The sequence below is a fragment of the Lactuca virosa genome, chromosome 9, assembly GCF_052849685.1.
Source record: "Lactuca virosa cultivar CGN04683 chromosome 9, Lactuca_virosa_CGN04683_v6, whole genome shotgun sequence".
NCBI classification, from domain to species: domain Eukaryota; kingdom Viridiplantae; phylum Streptophyta; class Magnoliopsida; order Asterales; family Asteraceae; genus Lactuca; species Lactuca virosa.
Genome location: NC_136434.1, coordinates 114198682 through 114219203, shown reverse-complemented (window position 1 = coordinate 114219203; position 20522 = coordinate 114198682). Strand labels below are relative to the sequence as shown.

The window sequence follows — 20522 nt, the reverse complement described above, 5'->3', positions numbered from 1 at the left end:
ATATCCCTGGAACAGCAGCATAAACAACAACATGAATATCCAGAATCAAGCCCTAATTTCTGTTTCTCCTCTACAATGCTTGTTTTCGGGGTTGAAATTCTTTTTGTAGATCACTGAAGTACATAAATCAATTAAATGAAAAAAATATGATATGGTGATGAAATTATTAGACTAACCTGAAGTTGATTCGAGGATATCTTAAGAAAAACCAACATACGAAGCTTCCCAAAGGCTTCAAGAAGATTTATCGGACATAGCGACCTCTTCAAGTTGATTCGCCAAGCTTTCTTCGATCTTCACCAGCCGCAACCTAGCAATATCAACAAATTCATGATCGGAGCACTCGCCTAGGGTTTTGAGTACAGATCATACACGCATGGAATAGAATTGATTAGAGATGGTTATAAATAAGAGATATTAGGTCAACATATATTTATTTTGTTTCCTTAATTGCAAGTGCAAAAAACCAGAAATACCCATTTTGATTTAATTAATTATTTAATTATTTGCTAAATTGTAATTGGTGCATTTAGAAACACAATAGTTGCTAGAAACATTTGAACCTAGCTCTCTCTCTCTATCTCTCTCTCTCTCTCTCTCTCTCTCTCTATATATATATATATATATATATATATATATATATATATATATATAGAGAGAGAGAGAGAGGGGGGGGGGGAGGGTTTAAACTTCAATTGAGAAAAAAAATTGAGAACAAGGGAATGAATCTGTGCCACTCATTTCAAATCTGTCACTTAAACGTTCTAGTGTATTGGTCCAACGAAACATATCATATATATATATATATATTGTCACACCCCCGGACCAGACGGCGGAAACGTCCGGAGGCGGGACTACATTGTGCAGTATCATAACAATTGAATATAAAAGAAACAGAGCAATCCAAACATCATACATTGAGATAACAAACTTACATTGTTTACATGTTGTATTTGTCCTTCGAATTACACAAAAGAGACATAAGCAGAAAATTCCAAACTACAGCTAAATAGTCATGCATCCACGTCCCTTGTTACCTGCTTACTAGATCCCTGAGAATACAAGTCGTTTTGAAAAGCGTCAACTAAAAAGTTGGTGAGTTCATAAGCATTTTTGTATAAGATAGTTTTACACTTGTTTAGAATCGTTCTCATTGTACTTTTAGAAAATCCGATATTTTCTATGAAATCGTTTAAAGCCTTGCTTTGAAATCATGGATATATGTGTGCATGTCGTTACTTTTGTTCATCCTTATAAGGAGTGATTATGAAAATTAGTGTAATTTGTAAAGGCGAACTGTGTTCGAGAATAGTTCTTTTATGTAGTAATAGTCAACCGTTTCCAAAAAAGCCCCTATTTTCAAAAGAGAATATAGTTGTAAATCTTGTTTTTCTTATCGAGTAAAATCGAGTGTGCGTTCTAGTTTATCGTTATCGAAATCGTATAGAATTGTTTTCTCCAGAAAATCCTATATTTTCTGCTATAAAATATTCGTAAGTTCTGTTTCCAACTGTGTAAACTTGCATATGTGTGTGTTAGTTTATCGTTTTCAAAAATCGTTTACAAATATTTTCCATAAAGTCCTACGTTTTCTGATTTGTAAGATAGCAGTATTAGGACTCCATACTTGTTAGATGAAAGAATCAACATGGCAATTGTGGACATTCTACGCGATGAAAAAGGACAGTCAACGCGACAAATGCGGACCATCACTTATCATGTGTAGGACAGTCAACACAATGTGCCAAAATTTATTTATGAGGTTTTTCCTTGCATAAATTTCTAGATAACATAACTTATTTTAGTGAGTCGTTATAACCATACTAATATGACGGAAACCTGTTTTGGCGTTTCTCAGGTGCCCTTGTTTTTGGAAAAGACATTTGTCACCCTAGACTGGCCGGTCTGGCTGTAGCGAACAGCGAAGGTACGGGGTGTCAACCCCGTATAGATCTATACACAAATTCCCGCTCTCCCTCCAGGAGACTCTGGCTATAACTCCTTACAGGACTTTAGACGTACACTAATATTTTTATATTTATGTACTTTTGAGGTTTGTCTGACTAGAATATTAACAACCTTTTGAGTATTCGTTTGAAATCCATTATTTGTTAGATAAATAATGAAATTCGTACTCATTGAATAGAAATATCGTTCTCGTTCCATATCGTTTATTGTGCTTGTTAACTGGGTGCTCGTGTTCGTTTCATTTCGTTTATTAAAAAATAAGCCATTTTGAACGTTTATCAAAATGACCCAACATTATCGGGATTGGCAAAAATGGTCTTTCTTTTCTATAAATTGTCGGCTCAGACCCATATTAGTCAAGAGAAAAAGTGTCAAGTTATAATTTGAGTATTTTTCTCAAGTTATAATTTGAGTAAATTTATAACTGCAGGTTATGACACGCATTTTCTATTTTATGACATATAGAACATTACTTATGTTCCTGAAGGTTTTACGACAACAGTTTATGACATGCAATTTATTTTGTCATGAAAACTCTGTTTTCGTATACTTTTCTTGATAAAATTATTTATATTAAATATTCATAAATAATCACAAATAGTTTGGTTGATCTGGTAAAAAGTCATGAGTATGACATAATATTCCAAGATAACCCTTGTATTTATGTTTGGCTAAAAGTGATCCAAAATATTATTATTTCCATAATTTAATCACTTTCAAAATATTTTGTCCCACAACTTGTTTAAGTAAATCTTGAAGCAAATCCTTATAGTTGTTGTTATAAAATTCGTGACTTATACTTGGTAACATACTAGTTCTTGTTTCAAACATGATTTGTGAGATATTTAATCCAAACTCTTGAGACTTAACCAAAATCTCGAGTTTTTGGACTATTTATAAGAGTTTTCATACTTAAACACATGTAAGATGGCATGCATACACAATAAGCAAATAATCATGATTTGCACAAGACTTTGACTTGTATTCTCCCCCCAAAAACAATAGAAATCTCGAAAAAAAGTGGGGGTATGAAGCTCACATTGGTTTGTTTTGGTGGGTGATTTAGCTAATTGATGAGGAGTTTCCAAGTTCTACCCTTGGAGAGTTTGATAAACTCTTTGAGCTTGAGGATTTCCTAAGAATATTAACACATAATTTTATGTGTAAATATGGTGATATTAACAGAATAATGTGAAGGATCACTTAGCAAATTAAGAGATACTTACAAGAATTTTGGAAATTTCTTTGAAAGAAATCAGATTGAAACTTGAATGTACTTGGGAGCATCCACTTGTTCTTGAAGAGTTTGTTAAGTGGGTGAGGAAAGGACTCTTCAAGAATGATGAAATCTCCAGGGAGTGAAAATGGAGTAAAAGTGAGGATCAGTAAGATAGAGTTCTTCCTTTGAATAAAGGAAAGGGGGTTGATTTGATGTGTGCTTGGATATCTGGAGGATATTGCATGTTTATCCGCGATTTTCTTGGAACTTGTTGAAATGTCGCATCATCGAGTCAACTCTCTTATCTCTTAGAATCCCTTTAAAAATCTTGGGTATTATTTTATATAATATGTTTAAATAATAATTTTGGCATAAAATGGGGGTTTAAGGGGTTTAAGACATGAAAAATACGAGTTTAGAGGAATTCCCGACGTCAAAATGTCTTAAAATGACGAAAAAGTCTGAAATGGTCCAAAATCTGGAGCCAAAAGGTGAATTTCGGAGCCATATCTCAAATTCCGGAGTGGAGGGTCAAGCCTGCGAGGGTCCGAAGTGGGTACAAGGTGGGTTCCGAAGGTATTGGGCGAGTTCCGAAGCTGCTTGCTAAGTTCCGGAGCACTTCCCTCGGATTCGGAGTCAGGCGCGAATTCAGGAGCGAAGCCAGCAGTCCGGACCGACTAGAAATTCCGAAGCAATGTCCTAAGTGAGGTCCTTCCGGAGTCAAACCTTCTGGAGTATGCGAGATTGTCCGATACAAGAGGAGTTCCGAAGTGACTAGGGCATTCCGGACCAAGAGGGTTCCGGACCAAGAGGGTCCTTTGGGGTTTTCTCCTTCGGTTTTGGGTTGTTTTCGACTGAGGGAGGTACATAGAGAGATTTGGGAGAGATTTCACATACTTGGAGAGATTTGTGAGAGATTTCATATTATTGGAGAGATTTGAGAGAGATTTCACATACTTGGAGAGATTTGGGAGATATTTCATATTCTTTGAGAGATTTGGGAGAGATTTCATATACTTAGAGAGATTTGGGAGAGATTTCACATACTTGGAGAGATTTGGGAAAGATTTCACATACTTGGAGAGATTTGGGAGATATTTCACATACTTGGAGAGATTTGCATTCTAACTTTACATGGTTCATTAGGAACCATAATGTACACTTTTAATGTGTTAGCATAAGTCTCACAATAGTTATCGCTTACATGAGGACAAAATTTCTTAGCCAAAATGCTAGTTGTGACATATATATATATATATATATATATATATATATATATATATATATATATATATATATATATATATATATATATAGACACACACACACACATGAATAAGTGTATTCATATATGAATACATATATTCATGTATGAATAAGTATATGAACACGTGAATATTCATATATGAATACGACGATGGTTGTTGGTGGTGGTTGGCGGCAGTGGTTGTGGCGGAAGGGAGGTGGTGTTTATATTCATATATGAATATTACTTATCATTCGTCGCGTCGGTACGAGGAAGCCTTTTGCGGCAAAAATAAATGATTGGGTGAGAATGATCCTTTCATTCTCGACCTTTATTTTTTTCTCAATTGAACTTTTATATATATATATATATATATATATATATATATATATATATATATATATATATATATATATATATAATTTTATGAACTTGAATTAAGTCCATTAAACATGAATTGATATATATTAGACCATCAGAGACAAAGTCCATATATCAAATTACGTTCCGAATTCCAAGAGTTTGTCGGTCGTCACTTCATTCGACGGTCGGTATACCAAATCGTCACATCTCTTTTTGATGTTTGTTAAACTTTACGAGTGTTGTAAAAAGAGTTTGATTATGGCCTCTAGTTTTGATCGTTTATTAAACTTGGATTTTTCTTTTTTGCATCAGTTGAGTTTGTTATGTTCATAGATCGGGGACAGGCTAGGGATAGGTTAGGAATGATGGTCAATCCCGCATCTAAAGGGGAGGAGATTTGATTCCCTGCATTCTTCACGGGTGGGGATGGGGACGATGTTAGACACTCGACATAGATAGTCAACCCCACCCCATTTTCATCCCTATAACCAATTACTCGTTATTTCATTAATAGAGTCGGTTACCAACAAGTAACCATATATCATCCCATCACATGTCTTAACTCCTAAGCATCCACCACCTCAAGTCATCTAATTAGATATTATGTTTTTTCACCCCAAAGATGGTTTAAAAACTTGATAACTAACCCATTTCTTCATCAAGGTTTTATGTTGGAGTTATAATTCCACATACAAACAATACAAGTGCTTAAAAGGTCAATATAGCTTCATCATCTTCATTTCTAGTGATTAATATTATGCTATTGGATTAGAATGGAAATCAAGCACATTACATAACCCCACCCCCACCACCACCCCCACCGCACACCCACCCACATTTTTTTCTAAACCTTACCATTATCATCAAACACAAGAGTTAACGAAATATTATGACACACACAATCTAAGTCTCTTATTCATCAATTAATGCCAAAAACAAACACATCCGTTTTCTCTAAACAAAGTTTTGTCTTTCAATCCAGCCTTGTAACACGATTAATAAAAAAAACATTAGACATTAACAAATCATAAAACTTTCATTAAACAACATGGTTACACAAATATAAAGCAAATTTATAAAGAATTAAACGTGTTCAAAAGCTCAAAAAATCACAGACAAACACCATATAGAATCAATAATGAGATCAAGATAAATACCTTTTGCATCTATGTTTCAGCACACGTCAAGAGGGATTTTTACGGTTTTACCCCTGTAAAAAGCTCACTAAGTTACAATGCTCCCGATCAACTTACCAAGTGTTTATTGTATTGAGATGTCAAACTGCTTGATCATACCAATTACCAAATGATCTAAAAGAACAACATAATTTTTTTACTAACAAGAAGGGTATTCATGTCTTTTGCACATATCAGACAAGAAGTTCATGGGATTTAAACAAAAATGAAGGTATACATACCTCTTTGAACTATTCTGAAAAGTTCCTCTATGCAATTATGAGGGAGGTATTCTTGTTTGATGGATGACATGTGTCAAATGAATATGCTATGCTATAGTATAAACACACACGTAATATCAAATATCTTTCATACAAATTAAACAAAATATAAAATAATGCAGAGACTTTAAAGCAGGCATCTGCATCTGAAGAAGGAAATCTGTCTACTTACCCTTTTCTTTTGCACCACAAACCTGATAATTCCATTAAAAGTGTTTTGTCAATGTTTAGAAAATATTTAATAATAAAATCGACATCTCTGACTTAATGGGCGTAAGTTAATAGGTTAAGCCCTTAATCTAAACAGCTAGCTATACATTACATGGTTGTTTCTTTCCTTTTTACTTAATAATAATCTGGACTTATTTGGTTAAGCCAAAAAACATGTATGGCTTAATAATGTATTAAGACAATAACCCTTTACCTATTTATTTGCCCTCCCCTCACATTAAAATTATAATTGATCTATATTATGAAATTTGTTTCTTTTGAAACGCACAAGGATATAATGGTCATTCAATAAGCCTAGAAAGAAACAAACAATAGCTTACATACTTTTTATTTTTTAAAGATAATCTAACTACACCTAAAAACTGTAAGTGTACAAAAACATGCATCCAAAAAGCAGAATCCACAAGTTTTCTCTTATAACAAAATTCAACAACATGACTCTTTAAAACATTAAATCCTACATATCAAAATTAAAAATACATAATAATTAATAATCAATCATTCCTTCCACATGTCTACAAACTCATCAGTCTCAAGTGGATTACTCATCTCATGCATTTTTCTTCTTGTCTTTGCTTTAACCTTCATTGCATACTTCCCAGCTTTTTGTCTCTTCTCCAAAGATCGTATCTATTCATCATAAATTTATTTTAATATTAGCATTATTAAAACATAAATATGCTTTCTTTAATAATATCCAACCAAATAAATAAATAATCACCTGATTTGGTGAAACATAGAATGGATTCTCATATAGAGTTGGACCTCCAAAACTACCACCAAATATCTTTATTGGATTCAAACAAAATCTTGGACCAACCTGTAACAATTATTTATAAATCTTTAATCTTACCTATTAAATTTCTTACAATATTTATAAAAAATAAAAATACATTACTACAAACCTCAATAAGTGTCATCTTTTCCAACCCTCCACGATCAATTTTATCTGCTCCAGTATGAGGACATGATATCTGTTACATAAGATTTAACAAAAAAAAAACATTACTTTTAAATTGCATTTTAAATAATTACATAAAATCTTTATTTATTACAAAAAAAAAAAGCAAACCTGGTAATTACGGAACCAAATGTGGTCATCAACAATTGAGAACACAAAGACATGGTCATGGTAGGGCTTTGACTTTCTGTGCTCTTTAGGAGTTCCAAATATCTGTTTAACAATTTATAAATGAGCACCAAAATAAAAAGAAATATTGTGGGAAGTATTTGTTTAATAGGAAGAAAAGGAGTGCATACCTGTGTGATCATTTCTTTCACAAGTTTCCAATGAGGGTCTTTATCAAAATTTGATGAAAATGTGAGAAGAGGTCGAGACCCTTTCAGATGATTTCCAGTAAGTTTTAACTCTTCCATTGTGTGAACTATTATAAAACATTCACAAGTCAAATAAATATAACCATATCTTCAACTTAATCGATTAAGAACCAAGATACATAATGGAATCAATGAGAACTTTTGGGAACAAAATTACCTGCATTCACTAAAAACTTCACAGATGGACCATTTGGGCATTTGGACATCCACAAGTATAAGTCTTTGTGTTTCCTACACTGAAAATGAAGGCGTCAATCAAACACTTGTAAACTTCTGTTTCTTGTGATGATAGAAATAGATTGCTTCAATTACTTTAGTTTTGTTAATGTATTGTATGTCTGGAATAATGAATGTAGGATTAAAAGAACCTTCAATCAAAAACTTAAATCTACCATGGTTTTAAGGATGAATTGCAAGATTGCTCAGCTTATGACAGTTTTTGAGGTTAAAAAAACAGGCACAGCGTGATCCATTAACAAAGATAACACGAAGAGGAAAAAACTAACCTCAAAGAAGAGACAAGATGAACAGCTCTTAAGTTCAACAAGCTCATTCAGGGTTGCTCCTTTGGTAGCCTTGGACTCAACTTTGTTATCTTTCTTGCAATGAGGCAAAATCGATACCAAATTCAACATCAAATGGCGATATCTAAAGTAATTCACACCGATCAATCAAATAAAAAAGAAGATGAGTAATACAATATAAAATGAAGAAATCGAGAAACAGCTAACCTGTAATTTATGCGACGAGAGCAAGTGACAAGAACTTTCTCTCTGTTTCTAAAAACTGTATTAGTTGTAGAGTCTTGTGGGTTTTCCGGCTTGTCTTTCCAACCCAAAAGAGTCCTTTTAGGCCTCTCCGGCGCCGTTTCATCCTTCTTCGCCTCCGGCACCACCACTTCACTGTGCTTTCGCTTCTTTCCCATTTTGTTTTCAAAAAGAGAGAGAGAGAGAGAGAGAGAGAGAGAGAGAGAGGTGAATAATTGATGTCGTCGACTAGTTGAAGTTCACGTAAACCCTAAACCCTATGATTGATGTCGTCGTCTGGCAAGATTTAGGAGATACTGAAATTGGCTACATACTTGATGGGCTTTTGGGCCTACTTTTATAAATGTCAAAAACTCGCAACAGCTTATTTATTTTTAATTAACAGATGAACAAGATTTTTTTTTATTTACTTTAGGTAAAATTTATGATAGACAACTATTCTTGAGTTTAATTGTCAAAAAGAAATGTTGATTTTGTCAAGTGTCATAATCTTGCTATTAATTAGAATGTTAAATAGAAAAAATTAGAAAAAACTTGTTATAATTATATATCGGTGTGACAATAAAAAATAATTAATTCAAATGAATAAGATACAAATCGTATAGTACAATATCCAAATCCATGATTACTATATATATCTATCTATCCAGAATTATCTATCTAAAGTTTTAGATCAAATCCAAATGATGTATATATTTTCTTATTTCTTACTTGATGATAAGAATGGTACCATGTAAAGAACAATGTGCATCATGTTTTATTTAATCATTGAAAATGGGAAGTGATTCGTACACAACAATTTTTATCCATACACAACAATTCATGCTTTATGGAGTTGTACAATACAATACTTTCATGCACAAATAGTTGTGTATGGAAAAAATTTGTTGTGTACGAATCAGTTCCCATTAAAAATATTACTTATTTGGTTTCTATGTACTTGTTCTCTATGTAATTGTTAAAAATAATATTTTCAATATAACTTAAAGATCAAGATTTATCATTATTGTCAAGATGAAAAGGCCTGAAATCCATAAGATAGTGTGCGTTGGGTAATAGTACATAATGGAACGAGACTGAACATACTAGGATTGAACCGGACAAAAACTGAGTTTAAAATTACCAAATTTCCCTACAAGGTTAAGAATTTCTCTAATCCTTTTATTTATATGACAACAAAGAATCCAACACCCTAAAGAACTGAAGTACTTGGGGTTTGGAGTCTGATCCAATTAGGTAAAAGATGGAATTTGGAGATTCTTCCCTACCAAATTATATAAGGGAAAAGGGAATATACATTACAGCCCCACCTAAGTTTAGGTACTAAACCTCTTGAAAATACATTGTTTTACTATATAAAGATTACGGTTAATGGATTCACGATTAATACTTCAAGATGTAAATTCAAGATCGACACAATAGGGTTTAGTGTTTAGGGTTCAGATTTAGGGTTTAGTGTTTAGGTTTAGGGTTTAGGGTTTAGATTTAGGGTTTAGTGTTTAGGTTTAGGGTTTAGGGTTTAGGGTTTAGATTTAAGGTTTAGGGTTTAGGGTTTATGGTTTAAATTTAGGGTTTAGGGTTTAAGTTTAAGGTTTAGTAATGTTCACTTGGATGAAATCATAAACGATAATTGAGGAAAGAAAACAGAGATGGTAAAACGATAATGAAAGAAAGAAATGTTATGGAAGATGATATATTTACCAAGTGAAACCAAATCGGGTATATTTAGCATGTTAAAACGACATATTTTAGAAGTTTAGTACCTAAGCTTAGATGAGGCTGTAATGTATATTCTCTATCCCTATTATATAAACCGTCCTTCACTAGACCAAATCCAGTTAGCTCGCTCTCTCTCTCTCTTCAAAACCATTTCGTTATACCGAAAGCTCCTTTATCTACAGCCCTTTCTTGGACTTGGAAATCAAGATTCGATTTGGCTTGTTGTAATAAAAAGGCCATTCAGATCCTTAAAACAATAAAGATAATCATAAATCTCCGTTCATCCCTTTAATCCCAAAAGTTGGTGATCCTATCTCCCTTAGAGACTTCTGGCCTATTACTCTTTATTAGTTGCATGTTCAAAGTCATGTCTAAAAGCTTTTAACTAATCGCTTCAAGGTCAAATATTTACCCAATTGTTTCAGAAACAACATTGTTGACATTCCTATTATTACAAAGTAGAGACTTGAATTTAGATTTTGACTCTCATTCTTTAAACTTTGTGATGGGAGTCGACGCCATTAGAAAGAAAATTTCAATGGGAGTTGATGACAACAATAAAATGATAAAGGTGGCTTGGCATAACAAGATTTCCATCATTCTCAGCACAAAGAACATAGTAGAGACAAAAATTAAATCCACTATTCTGATACACTATTAAACTCACAAAAACGAAACCAAATCCACAAACCTAAAATCACAAACCCCATAGAGTTTCATTACATTTGGTGTAAACAAGAAAACATTAATCTATTATGCTGCAGTCTTTTGTTTCTTTGGGACACGATAGGCTCCAACAACACAAGCATGGTCTCTCTCAAATGGCTCAAGTGTCACCTGCTCCATTGGCTTAAACTGCTCAGCTTGAAGCTTCTTCACTTCAGAAGCAAACACAGCTTCAGCAGGAACTGTTGAGTCAATGCAGTTTGCCTACACCATTTTACATCAACCACCAAATTAATTAACTACTTACTCAAAAACTAAATTAAGTTGAAATAACAAAAAATATATATAGAAAACAAACCTTGATAGAGATAACAAAATAGCCTCCAGATTTCAAGAAATAAGAAGCATTCAGTGCTAGAATTCTTGCCTGTATTTACAAAAAGGACATGAATAAATAAGTAGCGATGTGTGAATAAATAATAAGCACGAGGATAATCAGAGTTACAGAATTCGTTACCAATCATAAAACTTAGGCAGAAAATATGAAGAAATTAAAATTAATATTTCATCATGGAAGCATCAGAAACTCGATTTTGCATCACTCATGACGTCTTGAAGGGGAATCCGAGTTAATTCATCATGCACTTTAAAGTCAAAATTGACTTCCTTTTAAGGAACTAATTTCAAAATAAACAGAAAGTCTACAAACTGATCTTTAAAGTGAACTACAAAAAAACATTCAAAATATAAATCTAGAAATCAATAGATGCATCAGAAACTCGGTTTTGCATCATCCAAGATGTCCTGAAGGGGAATCCGAGTAAGCTCATCATATGCTACATTGCAACTCAAAAAGGAAAACAAAACAAAACTCTTTAAAAACTAACTGAAAAAAAAATACATTTTAACATGTTGAAAAATCTTTAAAAAGTGGAGAAATAGAAAGCAAACAGAAAAATATTTCAAATTTACGAACGAAATGCTAAGGAAGACACAAAAAAACTCGGTAGATAAACTATTAACTGAAAAAAGTAAATTTTGTCAGGAAAGTTAAAGATTAATGTGATGCAACTTGAAAAGATTTCATTTTTAATAAACATAGACCAAAAGTCGCATTAATGAGGTTTTAATAGATGTAAAAGCAAACCTGATCAGGTTGAGCAACATCAGAAAATATGACATCAACCATGCCAACAAGCATCCTGTACTTGGCTGGATGCCTTGCATCCTCAATAATAGGAATCACATTCGTGCGCTTCTTAGCCATGTTCACCAAATCTCTACCACTTCTGTGAGAAAACTCAACGGCATACACAACTCCAGTCTGTTGATAGAACAAAAACAAGTAAATAACACAATAATGGTGACTGTTGCTATATGAAATGACTCGAAGTAAATCGAAAATTACTTACAGGTCCAACAAGATCAGAGACATGAGAGACGGTGGTTCCTGATGCAGCTCCCAAGTATAGCACCTTTGATCCAGGTTTCTAAACCAAATAAAAAGATAACTGTTAATACAATAATAGCATCATAGATATCAGATAAATGGATTATGAAGTAAACATACCATCCAGATGTTGTCAACTCCACCAAGAACAGCAGCAGCCAACTTTGATCTAAATGGATTCCATACTCTGTATTCAACCTTTGTCCCATCTTCGTTCTGATGAGAAGAAATTGATGCATGTCAAAATGAAGAATATATGCGCTAAATTGAACAGTTTAAATCGTCGGTAGTGCTCTATTGTAATACCTGAACGGAGATCCTCTTTTCATTGTACACAGCTTCCCCAGGCACCATGTTTTTGGTGCAAAGAGCATCTTCTTTGCCCTTAGCAATAAACACACCTTCGTGTCTATGTGGCTCAACTACAACCTTGCTTCCTCCTTTCATTCCACCGCCTCTTCCACCACGACCTCCACCACGGCCTCTGCCGCCACCTCTTCCACCTCCGCGAGCCATATCACCACCTCTTCCTCCACCAAATCCTCCTCTTCCCCTTCCTCCTCTACCGCTTCCATCTCCACGGCCTCCACTACGACCGCCGCTGAAACCTCCACCACCACGTCCTCCACTGAAACCTCCACCTCCACGTCCTGTAAATCAAACAGCAACAAATTAGTTAACTGAAAAATAAAGATAAATAACTGAATTGGATGTAGAAGAACATACCTCCTCTCATTGGTGCCCTCATACTTCCAAGCTGAAGGCGTTTTTTGGGTTAGAGAAAATTTCTAGGGTTTATGGGGTGGATGGGAAAGCAGAGCGGCGAATTGTGTATTTTATAAGGACAGGGTTTAGGGTTTTTGTTTATTAAAGAATTTTTAATTTTTAATACATTTTGTTTGTTTGTTAATTGGGCTACGCCCAAACACAGGCGAATGTGGGCCAGTTATGTTGTATTAGCCCAACTCACTTTCAAAGCACATTATTGTTTTTTGTAAATCGTATTTAATTTGTGGATATACATGTGAAATGAATTATAATCGCTAGTAATATTATCTACAATTTTTTCTTTCACAAAATATTTTCTAAAGTCTACTAAAATGAGGAAAGTTAGAAACATTACTAAACATAATCAACTCACATACGGTTTATATCAGCGGCGGATTCATAAAGAAAAATCAGGGGTTGTATAAATATTTTAGGGGTTGCATTAGTAGAAAAAAATCATTTCTGAAGACAGTCTTCATCACAAAATTGTCAATAAACCGAAAAATTTACATTAAATTCACAATTATCAGACTTTGTGATGGATTGCCAACGGATTCATGATGGATTTGTGACGGAATTATGGATTTGTGACGGATTTGTAACAGCTTTTGATGAATTTTCACTAAATTTACATTTGACTGAAAAAATTGAAGGGTAGTCCATGCAACAAAGTAAATCCGCCCCTGATTTATATAGTTTGTGACTCTAGAATGCCAACATATAAATGTGATTTATAAAGCTAGAAGCAAAGTTTAAGAAAATTAACAAACTCAATGTTACTATGATCTATCGTCAAAGTTGATTGTTATATGTTAACAAACTACAATGTTCACTTAAAACATTTGTAGTATAGTTAACAAAGTACAATTTGACCATTTGGGGTGTGTGGAAGATATGATGAATAATTTATTGACCCATGTTCAAATTTTGGCACTACTTAGCCCATGTGGTCATGGAGGTTTGCATACAGTAACTCCGGGACATGAGACATAGCCTCGTGTTTGCAGCGGGGGTATTAATCGGTGCATGAAAGTTGGCTCGGAAACTCTCATTAGGGAAGTTATCTTTCCAAAAAAATTACAACTTTAACATGTATGGACTTACTTTCATGGACTCATCTTAGGAATCAACAATGATAATTTTTTTTTCAACCCTCTATCATGAACCTATCCTACTTCGTAATATTTAACTAACGGATATTAAAATAAGTAAAGATTCGGAACCCAAACCAAATTAGCATTGATCATTGAATAAGTTTCTCCGGCTTGAGTCAGATTAAATCCAATACATAAATGTAAAATCAAGCAGATGGAGAGATACACAGATGGACAAAAATAATGATTGTAAAGATGGGACTAATGTGGTATTTGTTTTGTTGAAAAATATTTTTTTTGTCATTTATGGTTACGCAAAAGTAGACATATATTAAAAAAATAATGTTTTTTAGAAGAAAAAGGACATAAAAACATATGTTCGTCCTCTTTTTTCATAATATATAAAAATAAATAATAACTTCTAAACTTGTCAGAATTTTCTTACGGTGGAGTCTTCATCGTAACTTTGTGATATGTCTCAAATTTCATCTAAAAATAATTATGGCCTAAGACTGAACGAAGTGGGACTCGTTAGAGACTCGCTATGGTCGCTATGGGGTTGGAACACCACCCCTAGCGGTGGGGGTGGGGGGGGGGGGGGGGGACTAATACTTAATCGTCGATTTCTTCGTGAGAAGAAAGAAAAGAGATGCAGGGCTTGTTATTGGTTGAACAATGTTGGAGTGGATTGTAATTCAATTTCATTTGACCGAATATTCCACCTGCCTTATCATTCAATTGCATTTACCATCCAATTTAATTCTACTTTTAATTTTCACCAACTCCCTCGAATAATTAAACAAAAAAAACGTTTTTAATTATATATATATATCGTCAACTACCATTCAACTAATATAAATCAAACCACACTCAACAATTAACGCACACAAAATATTATCTCTCTCACAAATTCTTTCAATTTACCAAAGAAAAATGTCTTCATCTCAAACAAAGAAAACCCCAAGAACCAACAAAATGAAAGCTTCAAACCTTCCACCTCCAAACACTCAATCATCAAACATTCCATCCCCAAACCTTCCATCATCGCCATGTTATCGACCATCATTTGATCAACCAATTCACTCTCTCACTAGCTATTACTTTCCTACAATGGCTCCGCAAATGTTTCCATTTAATCCGTTCTCTTCTCAACCAGTGAGATTTTACCACAACCAATCTAAACCAACACCTCATCCGAATGTGGATCTAGATCTGTTTGAAAAGGTTCAAGAAACTCAATTATTTTCTCAACCTCAACCACAAACTAACTTTCAATCCCAACCACACTGCCTACCCAACGAGTCAACCAATTCTTCCGATGAATGCCCCATTGAAGATCCCGTTTAAGAATCTTTTCAAGAGCCCGAAGTCAAACCAAAAGCACAAAAAAAGAAAAAAAGGAGGGATCAATGTAGAGGGTGGATGGATGATGAATAGAGGGCACTGGCTCAATCATGGGTAGATGTGTCGAGGACCCGATCCACAGAAACAACCAAGACTCAATAACCTTCAAAGCAAAAGTTTGGCTTAATTTTTGTCAACGCGTGAAGAGGAAGTACCGCAATCTCGATTCACTTTACTCGAAATGGATGACCGCCAACCGAGCAGCAATGGAGTTCAACGGTATCTACCTGAACGCAATCTGCAACCCCCAAAGCGGTGTAACTGAGGTGGATGTCATGGCTAAAGTTCGTCAAATTTACAAGGCGAAAGTCGGAAGAGCTTTTTCCAGTGAGTATTTTTGGGGTTTTGTGAAAGGCAATCGAAAATGGATAGATCTGAAAAGTCCTGATAATCACGCGGGGATGTCCAAAAGAAGCAAAACTTTGGAGTTAACCCACAGTCAATCTTCTGATGCACGTATCGGAGATATTGACCTCAACAGTGATGAGCCATATGAAGTCCCAACTCTTCCTATGGGATGAGACAAAGCAAAAAGAAACCTGAAAGGAGCACAAATTTCATCAACTGAAGTGGAGGAGATAAAAAGTGGCATCAAAGGGTTGGACGATAAGCTTGAGGGTTTTTTGGAATTGGGAAAGATAAAAGAAAGGAATTGTGCGATAAAAGAAAGGAACCGTGCGTTAAAGCTTTTATTAACCCGGGAGACAACTTGTCCGAGGAGGATTGTAACACTCGGGTCAGGTGCACATTATTTCTATGGAGTTAAAAGTTTTTGATTTTGGCATTTCTCACTACGTGAGGAATGCTTACTCACGTTGTGAGGAGTATTTTGGCTTGTGCGTCATTTTGAGGCTCACGACGTGAGCAAATCCAATGCTCACGACGTGAGATCAGTCTGAGGACCAAAAACCCTAATTTTCGGTATTTTAAGAAAATAGGGGGCTAGGGTTGTTCACCCTATGCCTCTCTCACACTCTAAGCCCCTAAGAACCCTGAGATTTATCATCCTTGAAGTTCTTAACCATTTTGGTGCCATTTATAGCTTGAAGAAGGAGAGAAGAAGAGGAAAAGAGTAATCTAGTGGTGTAGTGGACAAGTAGCAACATTATCATCACCTCTTCTTGTTGTTGGACCTTTTTAAGTATCAAAGATCCAAACTTTATTACATTTCATGGGTGGATCTAGGATTTTGTCCACCTTTCTTTATGTTTAAACATGCTTTAGTGAAGTAAATCCATAAATTTAGCAACTTTATGGACTCTAAGAGTTCCTTAATCATCATATTGTTCAGATCTGGAAGTTGGTGAGGTATAAGAGGCATGCATGAAAGTTGGAAGCATATTTCTTCACTTTTGACCTAGAATGGGTTGGTTCATGCATGATGCAAGCACGGCTATAAAGGAAGCATTTTTATGGACTATAGGAGTCCCCTTTAACTTTTGGATGAGATGGATCCGATGAATTAATGGAGCAAGGACTTAAAATGGTGACTTTTAGGTTCAGACTATGCTCACGATGTGAGACCTAAGATCTTACAACGTGAGGTTTGAATAATCCCTCGTTTCCTGTTAGGATCCTTGGAGCTCACGACGTGAGAATGAGTGCTCATGTCGTGATGTCAGCTCAGGTGATTTCTTTGACTAAGTTGGCTAGGTTGGGTCGAGTCGAATTAGATTCAGACCTAGTGGACTATCACGACGTGACCAAGGCCTGGTCACGACGTGAGGATGGATATTTGTCGTTAAGGTTCATTAACTTTGACCTTGACCTGAGGTTGACCACGTTTGACTTAAAGGGTATTTTGGAGCAGAGTATTGTTCGGCGATTCGTCGGACTGTGAGGTGAGTTTTCTTCACTGTACTTGTGGGTCGAAGGCACCAATGTCGGCCCACTAGGTTATGTATCCTGGTATACCAGATGTTGCTATGATGTGGTGATATGTTAGATATGTGCCCTGGTATATAGGATGTTGTTATGTGGTAATGATCTATAGATCTGCTTGTTTGTCTATTGACTGGTTATGTGTTATTTTGTTATGTATATGTCGACATGTTATGGTTTTGGGTTGAGACTTTACTGTTATGTGCGTGAGTAAATAGACTGGGGGTATTCCAATCTGATGGCTATGGACCCGAGGGTATTCCAGTCCGATAACTGAGTGGACCCATGATATATTGGTATTCCAGTTCGATGACCGGTTGGGCCGAGGGTAATCTAGCCCAATGGTTGGGGACCTGTGGGTATTTCAGTTGTAACATCCGGTTTTCCAGGTATATTATTTTCATTATTTAATTTGAGAATCCTGGAGAGACTCGACGAGTTGGCGCCTCAACTCGTTGAGTAGGGTCGTGACTTGTGACGTGTATTAATGAATGGACTTGACGAGTCTGTGAGCCGACTCGCCGAGTCAGCACTGTTGAGGGAAACCCTAATTTAGCGGGCATGAGGCCTATATAAAGGCACTTATAGCCTCCCTTTGGCGGCCACACTTCCCTGAGAAACCCTAAACGACCGTGGAGCTCATAGAGTGAGTGAAAGAGAGAGAGAGAGAGAGAGAGAGAGAGAGAGAGAGCTAACTTTGAGATCTTTGGTGCATTTGTGGAAGGGAGAAGAGAGTTTTCAAGCAAGGAGTAAAGGAGGGGCATTGGATCTGCTAATACTCGTCCAGGAGCTTCTGTTAAAGGTATCAAGTTCGAACCTTTCCTTCTAATTAAGTAGATGACATTTTTGGGATATTAGGGCTCCTTTTTGTGTATATAAGGCATGATATTGGCATTTCTTGTCCAAGTTAGGGGTTAACTCGACGAGCTGGACCTTCCTGAGGTTACTGAGAAACGATGGGACTCGATGAGTCGCACAAGTGCACTCGGCGAGTCTGGTCAATTTTGGACTGTTGACTAGAGTTTGACTTCTGTTGACTGTATGGTCTGGTCAATTGAGTAGTAAAAGTCAGGGAGGGTAAAATGGTATTTTACCCATTTAAGGGATTAAGAGTGTAAGAGAGATCAACGAATAGTGTAACTGAGTGTGAGGGGAGTATTGATTAGAAATATTATCCATGTGATAGGCGGAGTCTGGTCAATTTTGGACTGTTGACTAGAGTTTAGCCGGCGCAACCTAAACGGGAATTGAAGATCTCGACAATAGTAGTACAACGATAAAAAGACACATGAAAACGGAAGTCGGATGAAGAAGTTATGAATTTTTAACAGACTTTTCCTGTCCCGGCCTGTTAAAAATATAATATTAAAAATAAAGTCGAAATTAGCCGATGGAGTCTAAACGTAAGTTGTACAGTATAATCTCACCTACGCGTGGATATAAAGAACATCAAAAACGGAGCTCGTATGCGAAAGTTACGGATTTCAAAGATTTGGGCACACACTTCGAGGCTTATCCAAAGGGATACGCCCCGCGTACGAGGGTACGCCCAGCGTACGCAAATGCAGGGCCTCGGATCGACCACGTCTCCCCTATGCCTTCTAGCCCGTCCCATCCGAAGTCCGGCGTCCAAGGGTGACATCATCGCTGACGTACGCGCAACGTACGCGAAGTACGCCCAACGTACGAGGAACTCCCCGCGTTCTTCGGAGTACACCCAGATACGAGACCAGCCTCCACCCCTATAAATAAGATGCGAGAGTTCCAGCTTCTTTTGCTAATTTACACCATTTCTCTCCCATTTTCTCACTTTCGAGCCTTTCGAAGATACTCCGACGCCCCGGTTCCGTATCCAAGTTCTGACGAAGGTCCGAAGCTCCGAGATTCCCGAAAAATTTACCACTTTCCGGTCGAAGTGCTCCCAAGAAAAATCTCGTTTTCTTCAAATCACCACACTTTCCAAGTGAGTTCATACCCCTTTATTTTCACGGTTTTACTATACTTTGGGGGGGGGGGGGGAATACAAGTGAAGTTATCGTTACATAGGATTTCAAATGCTTCGTCTACATTTTTGTTTATAAATGTTAAACAATATTACCACTAATGTCACAATTTACATGCGAAGTTAGTAATACACCAAGTTTTATCATTTTAATGAAACACATTTTCAAAAACTATAATAGGTATAGTTTACGAGTTATTCATGACATTTTACATACTATAAACACTATAAAGAGGAAATACTTGCATTTACAAGGAAAATGGACTTTTCATTCCGTAAATATATTGATACTAAATTTGGTGAGACATTTGACTTCACCGTACTTTCAAGTACGCATTTCAAGTCCTGTATTATAAACCATAATCTCTTGTAGGGAGAGCGTGATACTTGTATATAGATCTATACGGGATTGACAATCCCGCACCTAAACTGTTAGCTACAGTTAGACCGGCAGGTCTAGGGTGACAAACGTCATAACACTTCAACGCCTAAAGAACGTTGTTACAGGCAGTCTGGGTCAATAGCATGGTTATAAAACTCACATGTAGTATCAAAAAATTTTGATTTACGAGGCTATCAAGCGCATTAGTGATTATATATACATATATAAACCTACTTACACTATTTTAGGTATGAAAAATACTTATGCATTTCAGTCTTTGGAACTTTTCAAACTACCACATATTTATGGAAAATATTGGATTTTCTAGAAGCAAACTCAGTTATTTTATACAAAAGGCATACAATTCTAATACAAAACGCTTATGAACTCACCAACTTAATTGTTGACACTTTTTGAAAACTACTTGTATTTCTCATGGATTCAGTAATACAGGTAAAACATCAGCTTTTGGAGAAGGGACGCTAAGACGTCAGTTTTAAAACTTATTAAATCATCATATTGTAATTTATTTTGAGGCATGTATTGTATTCAACAATGTAACTTTTAA

General features: G+C 35.6%; 2 protein-coding genes and 2 non-coding genes across 4 annotated transcripts; all 4 read right to left on the bottom strand.

The window, feature by feature from the left end:
- Nucleotides 1–6864: 6864 nt before the first annotated feature.
- Nucleotides 6865–8859, bottom strand: LOC145135668 (ribosome biogenesis protein BRX1 homolog 1-like). Its single transcript, XM_079069921.1, has 8 exons — nucleotides 8553–8859; nucleotides 8328–8469; nucleotides 7979–8057; nucleotides 7744–7868; nucleotides 7556–7657; nucleotides 7389–7457; nucleotides 7205–7303; nucleotides 6865–7113 (listed from the first exon to the last, which is right to left on the bottom strand). Exons 1-8 carry the CDS (start codon nucleotides 8744–8746, stop codon nucleotides 6982–6984), a joined length of 942 nt encoding a protein of 313 aa, XP_078926047.1. The 5' UTR covers nucleotides 8747–8859; the 3' UTR covers nucleotides 6865–6981.
- A 2011-nt stretch (nucleotides 8860–10870) lies between these two features.
- FIB2 (fibrillarin 2) lies at nucleotides 10871–13272 on the bottom strand. Its single transcript, XM_079071439.1, has 7 exons — nucleotides 13150–13272; nucleotides 12730–13073; nucleotides 12544–12639; nucleotides 12386–12463; nucleotides 12121–12297; nucleotides 11332–11400; nucleotides 10871–11237 (listed from the first exon to the last, which is right to left on the bottom strand). The coding sequence occupies exons 1-7, from the start codon at nucleotides 13169–13171 to the stop codon at nucleotides 11061–11063; spliced, it is 963 nt and encodes a 320-aa protein (XP_078927565.1). The 5' UTR covers nucleotides 13172–13272; the 3' UTR covers nucleotides 10871–11060.
- On the bottom strand, nucleotides 11549–11620 carry LOC145141487 (small nucleolar RNA snoR60). The gene has a single exon (XR_013722695.1). It is a non-coding gene; the product is annotated as a small nucleolar RNA snoR60 (small nucleolar RNA).
- On the bottom strand, nucleotides 11741–11812 carry LOC145141486 (small nucleolar RNA snoR60). Its single transcript, XR_013722693.1, has one exon. It is a non-coding gene; the product is annotated as a small nucleolar RNA snoR60 (small nucleolar RNA).
- Nucleotides 13273–20522: the final 7250 nt, after the last annotated feature.

Coding starts and splice junctions, on each gene's coding strand:
- LOC145135668 (XM_079069921.1), bottom strand. CDS start 8,746: ATGGGAAAGAAGCGAAAGCACAGTGAAGTGGTGGTGCCGGAGGCGAAG. Junction 7,869..7,978: donor GAAGTTTTTAGTGAATGCAG/GTAATTTTGTTC, acceptor GTTTTATAATAG/TTCACACAATGGAAGAGTTA. Junction 7,658..7,743: donor TGAAAGAAATGATCACACAG/GTATGCACTCCT, acceptor ATTGTTAAACAG/ATATTTGGAACTCCTAAAGA.
- FIB2 (XM_079071439.1), bottom strand. CDS start 13,171: ATGAGGGCACCAATGAGAGGAG. Junction 12,298..12,385: donor TCTCTGATCTTGTTGGACCT/GTAAGTAATTTT, acceptor TTCTATCAACAG/ACTGGAGTTGTGTATGCCGT. Junction 11,238..11,331: donor ATTTTGTTATCTCTATCAAG/GTTTGTTTTCTA, acceptor AAAATGGTGTAG/GCAAACTGCATTGACTCAAC.